At 33.7% G+C, this 15,200-nt stretch overlaps 1 protein-coding gene across 1 annotated transcript; it reads left to right on the plus strand.

Moving 5' to 3' along the window:
• Positions 1-9,907, plus strand: LOC113698400 (ammonium transporter 3 member 1). The gene is made up of 3 exons (XM_027218211.2): positions 1-771; positions 5,066-5,351; positions 9,196-9,907. Exons 1-3 carry the CDS (start codon positions 118-120, stop codon positions 9,714-9,716), a joined length of 1,461 nt encoding a protein of 486 aa, XP_027074012.1. The 5' UTR covers positions 1-117; the 3' UTR covers positions 9,717-9,907.
• The last annotated feature ends 5,293 nt before the right edge of the window (positions 9,908-15,200 follow it).

Consider the following 15,200-nt stretch of genomic DNA (forward strand, 5'->3'; position numbering starts at 1 on the left):
ATAGACCAAGGCACCAAGCAAACTAAAGTCTTGGTCTACTTCTGACATAAGCAAAACCAAATCTCAACTCTTCGGTTTTCCACCAAAACCACATTCCACCCATCAATCCTTCCGGCCATGGCTGCCACAGTAGTCCCCGGAGCCTACCAGGCCAACACATCGCTGGCGGTTCCTGACTGGCTAAACAAAGGTGACAACGCATGGCAGATGATATCGGCCACGCTCGTTGGCCTCCAAAGCGTGCCAGGTTTGGTCATCCTCTACGGCAGCATAGTCAAGAAGAAATGGGCAGTAAACTCAGCTTTCATGGCCCTTTACGCCTTCGCGGCCGTGGTCATCTGCTGGGTAACGTGGGCTTACAAGATGTCTTTCGGCGAAAAACTCCTGCCCTTTTGGGGAAAAGCTGGACCGGCTTTGGGTCAGAAGTTTCTCATCGAACAAGCTGCACTTCCGGCTACTGTTCATTACCATAAAAATGGCACTCTTGAGACGGCGATGGCAACTCCTTACTATCCCATGGCGTCGATGGTGTGGTTTCAGTGTGTTTTTGCGGCCATAACGGTGATACTTCTTGCGGGATCTGTTCTTGGGAGGATGAATATCAAGGCTTGGATGGCTTTCGTGCCTCTTTGGCTTACATTTTCATATACTGTGGGTGCATTTAGCCTCTGGGGAGGAGGGTTCTTGTTCCAATGGGGTGTGATTGATTATTCAGGTGGATATGTCATTCATCTTTCCTCAGGGATTGCCGGCATTACTGCTGCTTATTGGGTTAGTATTTTCTTCTCTTGATTTTGCCTTTTTTGTTTTCCCCCCCCCTTTTACTGTTGAATTCAGCAACGATGACCGAATTTGCATAATAAACTTATACATTTGATGCCGGAATTTTGACAGTATCACAAACACTGTAATTATTGGCGCTGGTATGTAGATATATTTTGGTCTTACAAGTCTATAAAAATGTCTCAGATTTCAGAATTAAGCAAAAATATAAATTGAGGTTTTGTTGGATTTTAAATAACTTTAGATTTACGTGGTTAAACATGCCAAAAAAAAAAAAAAAAAAAAAAGAGTTAGGTGGGTCGGTAACTTTCAAAATCTCATTTTACTGGCAGTAAAAATATTTAAACCACGAGTAATTACACAATACAAACCCATTGGATCTTGGAATATTAATCCATCCCTAGCTTAGGATCAGATTCTCTCAAGTCTTTTATTCTTTTCATATAGTGGAACTGGAGAATTTTTATCTTTTAAGGCATACAAAAGCAATAGCTCAATGTCCATTTCCATAAAATATTTTAGGGAATATTTGGTCAAGTTTTGCTTAGTATAAACTTCATAACCAACAAAACATGCCATTATTTATAAACATTTCCTTGTGTGGTCCAGGTCCAGCAATATGCACGTTTCTTTCTGTGGCAAGGAATTTATTAAGGTTTCCTAGGAAGAAATCTGAGATTAATTTTCCCTGTAGGACTTCCTAAGTTGAGATACATCTCACCAACTTCTTACTTTTAGTTGAAATTGATCGATAGTGGCAAGAGAAAAGTTAAGGCTGCCAATAGTAACGTGTTTGGAACATTTTTCTATGGTGATACATGCGTCATTTGTCCTTCCTTGATGTTTCCTGCATCATGAGGCCTTGCCTTTTCTTGGAATTCCTAAATCACATACTATATGGTTAAGTGATTATGTTGAAATTCCTAAATCAATAGCGGTCAAAACTTTCTTGGAATTTACAATGTAAAACAATTTACATGCGTGTGAGTTTTTCTTTTCTGTTGCAAAGACAAATTTATGTGTGGACTTTATCATATTTAAATCATATATACTTACTTGAGTGATGATCACAACTTCATATAACAGTGCAAAAGGCCATGCAACAGCTTGGGAGGGCTATCCTGAAATTGAATTACTAAATCTCTGAATATAAGAACTATAAAATTTCGGTTTAATTTATTATTTTTACCGCTATATTTACCACAACAACAAAAGAAAGTTATTTTTGTTTTTGTTGTTTGGGGGGGGGGGGGTTGTTAATTTGCGGGGGAAGAGTTCTAAGACCACCAAAAAACCAGTCAATACTCTTCTACTATATTATCTTGTAACATTTAAGTCCAACCAACAATTAAAAAATAATATTAAGAGAGAGGAGATAATATGATTTCATCATTGCCCCTCTTCTACTATATTATTTAATTAATTCAATATCAACTGATACATTAAAGAAAGCACTAAAATTTACTGTTTATTATTAGGGATCACATCGCATATAGCATAAAAAATAGTATATCATTCTATATTTTTCAATTAATATAAAATTCAAATTACACTTTTCAATTATATAACCGTTGTCAAACACGATCAACAACAAATAATTAAAAAATTTGCAACCAAAAACTACAAAGAATAAACTTTGACATCATAAATATTCTTGTCAACATATTAAGGTTAGTTGTTGAGATTTTTAGGTATTAAAGTTCGCTCTTTGTAATATTTTGGTTACAGATTTTTTTAATTATTTGTTGTTGATCTTATTTGACAATGGGTTTGTAACTAAAAAGAGCGTTTTAAATCTCACATTAAGTGAAATATATAGAATGATATACTATTTTTGATACCGTATGTGATTTAATTCCTCATGATCAACAACAAATTCTAGTGTTTTCTTGAATGTTTGGGATGCTATTAGATTAATTAAACAATTTTGTAGATAAGGACAATGATGGAATCATATTATCTCTCTCTCTCTTCTAATATCACTTTTTAATTATTGGTTGGACTTAAATGTTACAAGACAATAAATCTCAAGGGAAGTTAATGTAATTTTCAAAAATTGGAGGGAGGATAGTGAAATAGTTAGAAACCTCAGGGGAGGTTTCTGAAATTATGCCAAAAAAAAAAAAAGAGAAAAGTTTGAGACAGTCACCATCCTCTTGTTATTTTCCAAGTTGCTCATATACTAGGTTACTAGGTTCCAAGGCCTTGCAATTAATTTTTCCACCACTATTCAGGAGCTTTTCATGAAGACTTTGACTATGAATAAGACAACCGACAATGACAAATGGACGATGTCCCCCGTATGCTTCCTACTTTTCCCGCTGCACTACGTAAAGCCATATGCTGTATACTAACGTCAAATAGACTAGAAGGATTTGGACCTAGAGGAAATTTTGAGTGGGTCAGACCCTTTCTTTGTGAAACAAAATTAATTGAGGTCACTAATTGATTATTTCAACAGATGGTTATCAATTGACGTTTGACTATTCTTTCTTAAGATTAGATTTTTGACATAATTCTTGTAAAAAAAAATGTTGAGTAGGAGGTACATAGCATGGAGAGGAGAAAAACTTCTTTTGTTACATTTTATCCCTAAAAAAAATTGTTTATTGAAAACTCCCCATTTTTTAGCCTATTTTTATGTCATGTACCCATTTATCTGAAGAATTGTTAGGATATTATTTTCTAAAATCTCTTCAAAAACACACCATTGAAATGGAGTTATTATATATTTTGGGATGATGAATCAACATATAAGTCTATGCAGCTGGTAGTAACACTTGGTATACTTATAAAGTATTTGTAAGTGTTTTCTCTATGATACTTTTACTTAGAACTAATTAATTCTTATTAAAGGTTGAGATCTCAGAAATTAAAGATTTTGGATTCAAATTCCCTTACCCTTTCCCTTCCTTACTTCTTAAATCCCACCTCTCCCTTGTTGAAAACTTTTTTAATAAAAAAATTCTTATTAAACAAATACACTACAGCCAATGCTTGGGAGGGATTTAATTACAATATGAACTTGACACATTTTTTTCTATTAACTATTATATCTTTTTCACTTTATTGAGGTCTAAATCCTTCTACCAAATCAGCCGAAAAGTTTGAAAGGTTATTTCACGCCTATTGAATCTTGTGTCCTTCAAACCTAAATTGAACATCATAAATTACCAGATACAACCGCGACCCATTAGGAATTCTTAACTCATGGTGGTGGGAAGATAGCTCTTTATTTTGTTCACATTTGTGTAGTTGACATTTTGACTTTTCTGTCCCATAGTCTAATTTTGGTGTCCATTAGAGGCAGTGAAAAATGTGGGCATTGACAGAATCACATTATTCTGTACGATGACAGGAAGGGCCAATAGAAGCTTCTATACATGAGTCGTCTCTAGTCATTCCACAGAATTAGGCGTTTAACATTCCTTCTCATGAAATAGACTTTCTGACTTGTCTCCCTGCAGAGAAAGACCTTATATAATGGGTCCACGCTTTCGACTAGAGACCACTTATGTATTTTCTGAAGTTTTTGTAAGAAAATATATTGTAATAATTTGATATATATAAGATAAAAAGGTAATTAAAAAATATAAATTTTTTTTTGAGGAAAAATGAATTTCCAAACAAGTTTGAATCTTATTCTACATTTTTACTTTAAATGTTTTTCATGGGCACACGCTTTCAACTCTCAATCATTATCTGAGAGATATTGCAAGGGGGACAATAAATGTGAGTGCTTACATTGAAGTAGCAAATTAGGTGTGCATTAGATGTATTTTCAGGTCCCAAAATCCTTTTTCCTTTTTCAGATTTTTTCTTTATTTAGGATGGAATGTGGATAATAGATGTAGAAAAGAATTTTTTCTAACTTTGAGGAAGAACGTCAATTTATGAAAGATGATTAATAGAAGTTAAGCACGATATGATTAAGAAAGCGTGGATTTCATGTTTTTAGTTTGGTTCTCATATGGTGTGGACAGATTGTAAATTGGTGAATGTATTTGGCTTGCGCATGTCAGAAATGAACAACATAATCCAAAATCAAACTACAATTGAACTATCATCCTTCTTTTAATTTTTTTTTTCCAGCACGGGAGACGTGCGATTTAAGAAACGGGGAGGGGAAAGGAGGATTCGAACTCAAAACCTATACGTTCTGTAGCCTCAACCTTAATTATCATCTTATCTTGACTGATAATTTAGTTAAAAAATGTTAATTTAGTAAACAATATGAAAATATTAAAATAACATCATATATATATTTATATATTTCTTACAGGTTGGTCCAAGATCAAAAAATGACAGGGAGAGGTTTCCACCAAACAATGTGCTACTAATGTTAGCTGGGGCAGGGTTACTGTGGATGGGATGGGCAGGTTTCAACGGAGGAGACCCGTATAGTGCCAATATTGACTCTTCCATGGCCGTCCTCAACACCAACATTTGTGCCGCAACAAGCCTTCTAGTGTGGACGTGGTTAGATGTCATATTCTTCAATAAGCCCTCCGTAATTGGAGCTGTTCAAGGCATGATTACTGGCCTTGTTTGTATTACTCCCGGTGCAGGTATGTCTGCCCTATCTTTATTTCCTCTCCAACTATTCTGAGCATTACTTCGCACTTGGACACTGCATACTTTTCAATTAAGGCTAAAATTGGTTAATTCTGCGACGTGTTCATGTGAAGAAAGACGTAAATATAAAAAAGTTTCTAGGTCGAGAAAGCCTTTGTCTAACAATTAACGTTGAGATTTCAGAAATTAGAGATTTTGGATTTTTATTTCGCATTTCTTACTTTCCAATTAAGGCTAAAATTGGTCAACATGTGCACGTCGTGAAGAAAAATCTAAATTTAAAAAGTTTGCGAAATTCGTTTGTGCAAATGGACATTAAACTATTTAAAATTCTTTATTTTGGTCATTAAATTTTTTTCATTCAACATGGTCATTTAATTAATAAAAATATTTAATTTTTTTTTTTCAAATCATAGCTTTGTAATGATCAAATGGTGTAATGATAGGAGATGGGAGGAAATATTTGACTAGTAGCAATATAAAATATGCTTTAGCTTTAAAAGTTATACACACAATAAAAATCGCATATGAAATTTTAGAAAACTAGATGTCTAAGAAATTGGGGTTGATACATCTGAAGTTATGATATAATTTTCTAAAGTTATGAAATTGGAGGGTCCTCAAATTCCCCTTCACGGATTCTACCCTGGAATAAATCAAATCAAACCAAACCATGTGCTCGCACAGGAAATGAAAACAAATGAAGCAACTACCCTGAAAAAGCTCACTTAGATGTAACTTTTTATATGCGTTTGAAAATTGATTCTCCTCAATGGCGGAGTCAAAACCCTAGGGTAAATTTTCGATATTACATGAAATGAAGTAATAGTGTAATTAAAATTAATGGATGTTTTTGTTAAACATATGTTCCCTTTTTAAAATTAATAGGTTTTGAAATTCATATTGTTCTTGAATTTAGAAGTGAAAATCATTCTCTCTATTTTAATTTAAAAACTTTGAAAGAATTTATTCTTAAAATAACTTCCATAACTAATTTTAAGGAGATCCAAAATTCATGTTGACGGTAATAATTATGAATTTTTAATTGTTTGGGGACTACTATATATTCAAAGAAAAAAGAATACATAAAATTTTAGTGGGGTCAAAATAAGAAGTAATTTTTAGAAGTTTTAAATTTTCTGAACCTAAAAGTTGATTTTCTCGAATTTAAGTGGGGGCAATTTGCTGCCACTTAGATCCATGTGGCTCCACCATGTTTCCCCTTATTTTATTGGCAAAGTGTCCAACCCTTTGAAAGGTGGGCAGTCCAAGGTTTGCATGATGAATTTGGGAAGAAAAGTCAAAGTTGGAGGCTGTAAGTACTTCTAGATAAAATTAGCTTATTCATTTAATTGTCAATTGTTTTTTCCTTTTAAATCAATGATGAATTTGGTCCGCTTTATAGTGGACTAGTAATCACGACAAGTTGAATTTGCAGATTTCTTTTTTATCAACTACCGAGTAAGACTCAGTGCTTCGGCAATAAACCCTAATCCCCGAACAACCTTCAAAAGCCGGCAACTTTTGAAGGCGTCCAGGGGACTTATAACCTAACCCCAAACCCTCCCCAACACCGATGTGGGATGGAAACCCCAATTTGCAGATTTCTTGCTATGTTAAGATCTCCATGATGTTACTTTGAGTGGCTTAACAACCAAGCATAACATAGGTTGACCAATTCAATGTTCTCTAGAGGTCATGATGAATAAAGGCAATTCAAGAATGCCTAGTAATTCCATCTTTTGGACAATGACTTTATTATAAACAAAATCACTCATTAAAACAGTAAAAATACACTGAATTGTTATGTAATGCTGAGATTACATAGAAATTTAAGATATTTCTCGATTACACACTGAAGGAGACATTCAAAGGGTTCCCAAAAAGCTTTTTAAGGTATATGTGAAAGCTATTTATTTGCAGCAAGATGGTTGTTGGACTGCCTAATCTCAATGTGTACATAAGTGGATTTGCATTGCTTTATACCTTGTGTTTTAGTAATATGAACAAGCAAATTTGAAATCTTTTAGAAATATGTTCTATATATATATACATATATGTATGTATGTATGTGTACACAGAAACTATACATCTATGTACTTGCAAATACAAATGCACATGAAATTGTTCCACAGTTTGTAAATTCACAAATCATGTGGCTGTGTTCATAGTTACTAGTTAGATTGATTTAGGGGCTGCTTGGTTTAGGGGTTTTGGTACTTGAAATTACAATAATTCTAATACTTCGCGTTTGGTCCAATGCAATGGAAATTGAAATATTGAAATCATGCCTTAAATTTTGATCATTCATAATTCCCGACCAAATTAGGAGGAGTTGACCAAAACCCTCATTAGTAGACCCTCTATCCATCATTGCATTTCCCTTTTCAAATCCAAACCAAGAACCAAGCGCCCCTGTAGTTGAGCAATTCTTGAGTCTAATTTTTATTATTCTATTCAAGGACGGCCCAGATAATTTGCTTTGAAGGGATGAACTTCATATACGTGTAAAATTTAGAGTCAATATCAAATTTTTTGAAAAGTTCTATGGAGCAAAAAGTTTGGTTTATTGAGAATATTTTGGAAAATTTTTTTATATTTTCAAGGGGAAAATACATAACTTGCTAGGACTAGAAGATGTTGACATTCACATATAGGTCATTGTAAAAGTTTGTCAATTGCACAATCAAAGCAAAGGGCCTTAATTACACAAACTCCCTCACAACCAGGGAGTTGTTGGTTATTCCTTTTTGAGTTCATCAGCAGTTATAACAGTAGGTTCTATTCTACTTTAATTTAATTGCCCAACTGTTTCTTTTCCTCTTTTCTTTTCTTTCCTTTTCTTCTCTATCCCGACATGCCACAGCTTGGCTAATAATTGATTCATCAGTGAGTACTTAAATAGTTCAATTACTTGATTTAATAAGTTTTAGAAGGTAAGCATTATTATCTAGTCCACATAAATCTAAGTTGATCAAGACTTCTCCCCTGACTCCAAATTCCAAAGGGAAAAAAGAAAAACCACGTTTCCTGCAAGGCAAAATTCAGAAAAAATAATTTATGTCTTTTTTTAAGCCTTTAAATAGAATCTTTGTGATTGAAATTGGTAACCACCAACTACTGGTATCAATCACTTTTGTAAGATTATAGTAATTACATAAAACATAACAATGTTGATGAAACATACAATAAAGCAGAGCATATGATGAGTCAATTCCAAAAATTATGAATAGCGAAATACCAATTAGAATAAATAAAGAAATGTTAAAGTGAGATTAAGACATAAGAGAGTTAGGAAGTGATGGCACAATAGATTTGATAAGAAACAAGAAAAACAAGGAAAAGGAAAAGGAAAAAAGAAAAAAGAAAAAAGAAAGGAAAGACTAGCTCATAACTGAAGGGATGATTCTTTTTGTATTCTTGACTGGAAAATTTAATTCACAATAATTGATCGCGAGTTTTGGAAAGGTTAGTTGCCGATTAACTGAACTAGCCCCGAACAATTTGCAACTCTCCACTAATTGTAGGGAAGTTTAGTACTGTAATTAAGCCAAGCAATGATAATTTTAAACTCTTTTTATGAACAAATTGTTTTGCGTTATACCCTATAACGAAGTGTCTAGTGGACATTTGTTAAGATAGAGTTCAAGTATTTAATTTTTAAAAATGTAGATTTGAATTGAAAAAGTGTATAAATGTAATTTGAAGAATTAATTGTGCATTCATATAGTATTTTGAGTTTGATTTAGATGCATTAACGAGTAGTGAATATCGTTTAGAAAAAAACCCTTGTGTCTTTTTGAGTCATGCCCTAACATACCAAAATGTGTGTTACAGGCCTTGTTCAAGGATGGGCCGCCATAGTGATGGGTATTCTCTCAGGCAGTGTTCCATGGTTCACCATGATGATTGTTCACAAAAGATGGACTTTGCTTCAAAAAATTGATGACACACTGGCTGTATTTCACACTCATGCTGTGGCTGGCTTTCTTGGAGGCATTCTTACTGGACTCTTTGCAGAACCTACACTTTGTTCCCTTTTTCTACCTGTTGCAAACTCTAGGGGTGCAGTGTATAGAGGTGTTGGTGGTGTCCAATTCTTGAAACAAATTGTTGGTGGCGGTTTCGTCATCGGGTGGAACATTGTAGCCACATCAATCATTTGCTTCTTGATAAGCTTAGTTATACCTTTACGCATGTCTGAGGAACAACTGAAGATTGGAGATGATGCAGTCCATGGAGAAGAAGCATATGCTTTGTGGGGTGATGGGGAGAAGTATGATATGACGAGGCATGGTTTCTCTTCAGATGATACAATGCACGGAAAAACATCTAGTGGTGCTACTCAAGTTGTTTGATAGTATAAATACTGAGATAGTTTAGAATTTGAAACCTCAAATAGTCTATGTTAACTACTCAAGTTATATTTATATATCATTTTTAGATTGTTAACTAGCATTTTGTCTATGTTATGTCAATGAAACTATTCCATCCCATGTCAAGGCATGTTGATTTTTTTGCAAGTATAGAAGAAACATGAATTTTGCAATTGTTTATACACCTTTTACATATTTTGTCTTTTACATATTTTGCAATTGTTTAAACATGAATTTTGTCTTTGTTATGTCAATGAAACTATTCCATCCCATGTCAAGGCATGTTGATTTTTTTGCAAGTATAGAAGAAACATGAATTTTGCAATTGTTTATACACCTTTTACACACATGTTTAAACATGAATTTTGTCTTTGTTATGTCAATGAAACTATTCCGTCCCATGTCAAGGCATGTTGATATTTTTGCAAGTATAGAAGAAACATGAATTTTGCAATTGTTTATACACCTTTTACATATTTTGTCTTTTACATATTTTGCAATTGTTTAAACATGAATTTTGTCTTTGTTATGTCAATGAAACTATTCCGTCCCATGTCAAGGCATGTTGATATTTTTGCAAGTATAGAAGAAACATGAATTTTGCAATTGTTTATACACCTTTTACATATTTACTTTAGGTGAGTGTATACACTTGAGGGATGACCACTAGTGAGGAAAATATGAGAATCAGGCTTCAAGTCATAACTTAGTTTCACTTTTCCTTTAGACTAAATTTGCTAGTGTAAATCAAAATGGATAATTTTCTTTGAGAATAAAATAAAATGGTCATGATAACACTTTGAACTGTTGTTTCAAGATCCCAAGAAAAAAGTGTTCGTAGGATTTTTACATAATTTCGTAGTATTGACAGAATGATTTTCTATAGCAATTCATCCCCTCAATTGATATTTTATAGGTTACGGTGGTTACAAATTACAACCATTTCTAGTCATACTTATTCACTGCCAAGAGTAGTGCATCACTCCAATCTAAAATGAACAGTCGCAACTCACACTTTTAAAAACTATCGAACAATCTCTTGCCACTTTCAACGGTTGAAAATGCACTTTAAAAGATCTTTAGCAAATTCTAAAAATCTTATGCATAAGTAATGATCTTTTTAATCAAACCAAAACCTTAGACAAAGTTCTATTAACAAATCTGTATGATATGTTAGAAAAATTTTGAACTATACATGGACTGAGTATGCTACATAAACATATCACATATGTATTTCATAAATAACTAGTAATTCTATATGACGGTACATTTTTAGGCCTCATAGGCCTTATCATTTTTATGAATGTTTCAAGGCCAAACCCTTCAGCTATTGAGATGTATTACTTCCATATTTATATATAGGCAAACTCTTCATGCTCCTGCTATTTGTAGCATTTCCAAGGTTTGTCAAGTGTCAATGACTCAACCTTTTCTAGCCTGTAGGAATATACTAAGCACTATTTTACCTTGTTATGGATTAAGATATAGTACTTCAACCACTAGGATGATGTGCTTCTCACTCATTTTCAGGACTAGACATTGTATCTAACATTTAATTGAGGTTCCACCTTTCATGGTACATGTTTTTTTTGAATCCCAGGAAACAACTTCATCGCCTAGCATAAAGATCCAATCACTTGCAATGAGCCGCCATCTCTATATTTGCTACCTAGCTTGTATGAAAGTATCCTTTCAAAACAAAAGGATTACTATTATAGCATATACCATAGTCTTTTGTGACCTTCAAGTACTTTAAAATTTTTGTTATACCTATACAATACATCTTACTTGGATTGCTTGTGTATCTACCCTATACGCCAAGAACATATGCTATGTTTTCTCCATTATATGCCATTAATCAAAAATTCAATTATTTTATCGCATTCCAATTGAGAAATTAAATACCCAACAATTTTCACAAATTTCACTTTGGGATCCAAGTGTGTTGAGGCAGCTATATAATCAAATTTGAATGAATTTCTCAAAAAAATTTTCAATGTAATAAACTGTGATAGCACAACACTACCTTTATATCTTGAGATTCTTATTCGTTGGATGACAACTGATTCTCCCATATCTTTCACAAGAAACGTGCTAAAACACTTTTCTTTTTTAAATTTTGACTTGCTTCAAGCCTGTTCCAAATAATAATATGCCATCCACAAACAAGAATATAATGACACCTTTACTTTCATTAAATTGTGCGGTGCATACATTTATTCAATGAATTTGAAAACAGAAGCAAGTATAACTAAGTCAAATTTTTTATACCATTATGTATGTGCTTATTTAATTCTGCAAATGGATTTAACAAGTTTTGGCATCTCATATTTTTGTCTAGATATCGCAAACTGTTCAGGTTGTTCCATTTATGCTTCTTATTCCAAATCACCATTTAAAAATGTTATTTTAACATCCACATAGTGAATGAAGTTTTGAATTGAAACTAGTGTAAGTAGTCCTTTTTTTGTGGCTATTCATACCACAGGAGACTGTATAAGAACAACCAATTCCTACCTTTCGTATGAAAACTTTGACAACTAACCTGGCCTTATATTTGTCAACAATTGACCAACTTTTATTTTCTTTAAGAATCCACTTACAATCTATTTATTTTGAATGAACCAAGTGGTATGTTTAGCAATTTCTAGATTATATTGAAATATATTTTGAGTCCATCTAGTTCCTTCAACAAGAAACATAAAAAAGTAAGAACCAAAATTTTTAGTTGTATTGACTATTTTACTCCTTTAACTCAATGCTTTCATCTCCATTATCATTTACAGGCTCTTTCCTTTATTTGGTTAATCTTTGAACCATTGCTTGTTTTAGGATAAAAATAGGGTACGCAGAGTATTGCGATGGAAAGGATATGGAGAGGGGAAGCTTATAGAAAGATTGGGGGATGAGAAATCCCGTAAGTCCCACAACAATTTCTTAAGAGAATTTTAGAGTTAAGCTACACCTATAGATACCCTCTTATGATACGGTTCGAGAAACCTTTGGTTTTTCAATCCATCATTCTGTATCAATAGGCCTGCCTAAAAAAGTTAATTAGGTTGAATAATTGGATAGTCATAGTATTTTTAGTAGTAGTTTTATTAGTCATTTTATTAGTTTTTTTTATTAATTTATGAATAAGGGTTGTAATTGTGTGGCAAAAGAGAAAGGTTGTGAATGAAACTGAGTCAAGTCGAGTTGAACACCAGACATAAAACCTGTCATAAGGCCCATCATATTTTGCTTCCTATTTAACTTGAAGAGCCTTTAAGATGGGTGGTGAGCATTGGATTTGACATAAAGCCAAACATTACTGGGCATCATCCTAGCCAAACAATGTATTCATTTAGGGTTTTACCTATGCTTTGTTCCCTTTTTAGAGTAGGACTTGTTGTAGTCTATAATTAGGTGTAGTTAGAGTTTTTGTAATTGATTCCTCTTTTATCAAATTTCAATGAAACTTTGAATGGTTGCTCCGATTATTGAGAATTTTCTCTCGATATCATCGAATTTTTGATTCATATTCTGGAGTTTGAACGAGATTCAACCCATTGTTCTTCTATGGGTTTCATTCATGAAACGAATCCTTCTTACACGCTTTCGCTACAACATCATGTGGTATTTGAGTAGACTTCTTCTGTGATGACCTTTGATGCACTTTGCCCTAACTATGATCATTTTAGCGCTAGCCTGGATCGCCTCAAGTCTACCATAGATTGTATCGAAATACATAGGGATTGTATGGTACATCTTCTCTATGATCTATATCTTGGACTTGAAGTGAAGGGTTACTTCAAGAGACCTATATGTCATAGATGTGCAATCGGGAGATTCACTCCTGACAACATTGGTGATCATGCAGTCAGCAAATTCTCATATTTGTCAGATCTATGAGAGTTGTTGATATGAGATCCCTCTGTTGAGTTAGTCTTTGTATCCCACATCGGGACTTTTATAAAGAAGTATCTCCTCTTAGTAGTTATAAATATAATGGACCTAAGTGAGTTTAAAAGTGCTCAAGGCACCAGCCCAAGTGCCATATGCACCAACCCAAGAAAGTTTTTTAGGGAACTCATGCCCCAATTTAGGAGAGGTTTTGGTTTGGCATCAAACCAAAAGAGCAAGTCATGGGCTTTTGAGCCATCAAGCATTTAGTGCTATTTAGGCATTTTTGTGTTTTCAATTTTAGGTGCCTTTTGGACTTAGGAATTATTTCCTACGGTTTTGTACTCTCTTTCTGTTATAGTAAATTTGCTACTCCTTTGCCGTAGATGTAGGTCAATTGGACCAAATCACGTAAATTTCCGTGTTTCTCTGTTTGGTTTATTTATTTTGTTATTGTCATTATTGAGTTGGTAAGAAATCTACTATTTTCATTTATCAATTTTCTGGAACTTGACCTAACACGCTCAACATTAATATCAGATCCATCCAACTACAACAGCAATCGTTATAGTAAAACTTGAACCAAAAACACCGGAGCCCAAGTTTGAGGAGGAAAAGATGGAGAAATTCATTTGTGAACTTGATAGTTTTTTTCTTTCGAGAAACGAAATTAAACCTAATCCCAGAAGTCAACCCAAAAGCCGGCAACTCTTGGATTGCTCCCAGGGACTTAACTACCCAAATCCCAACCCCCCCAAAGCCGATGTGGGATAGAAACCCCGACAGGGGCCAAGCCCATTGGACCCGCTGCTACTAAGCGGTAAAGACCCCCACAATGAACTTGATAGTGAAGAAGCCGAGTTTGTTCCATTTTTTCCTACTAATATGCAACAATCATAGACCTTATGGGATTGGACAAATTTGTAGACATGGAGATGAAATTTTCCCAGATGAGCCATCAACACCTTCAACCCGAAAGATTTGTTGTCCAATAATTTGATGGATGTAGATGCTTTCCTAAGTCAGGAAATTATTATTCCTGTTGAAAAAATTACTATTGATAAGTCTTCTTTTGTCAAGATTTCTCCTATCAAGGCCACACATGTTCAATTCCTTATTGATAAGGGAAAAATAGTGAAATTTGTGTTAACGATGGAAGATGGGGAAATTGTTGGGTTCGAGGTTTTCTTGAGATTGTTTGCAATTTCTTTTGTTCGTGACTAGGTGTTGGAGATCACATTATTGTTCGGGCCTTACAAGATTCGTGGGAGAATCATCGGCTTATTATCCCATCCTAGTGTTGAAATTCTCTATAGAACTCAAGGGCGAGTTCTTATTAAATGGGAGAGTATGATACAGTTCGAAGAATCCTTTATTTTTCAATCCATCATTCCGTATCAATAGTGGTGCCTAGAAAGTTAATTAGGTTGAATAATTGGGTAGTCATAATATTTTTAGTAGTAGTTTTAGTAGTCTTTTTACTAGTTTTCTTATTAATTTTATAAATAAGGGTTGTAATTGTGTAGCAACAAGTGTCCATTTTACCCAATAATTTGTACATATTTTAATTTAATTATAGTT

Source organism: Coffea arabica, chromosome 7c, assembly GCF_036785885.1.
Source record: "Coffea arabica cultivar ET-39 chromosome 7c, Coffea Arabica ET-39 HiFi, whole genome shotgun sequence".
NCBI classification, from domain to species: domain Eukaryota; kingdom Viridiplantae; phylum Streptophyta; class Magnoliopsida; order Gentianales; family Rubiaceae; genus Coffea; species Coffea arabica.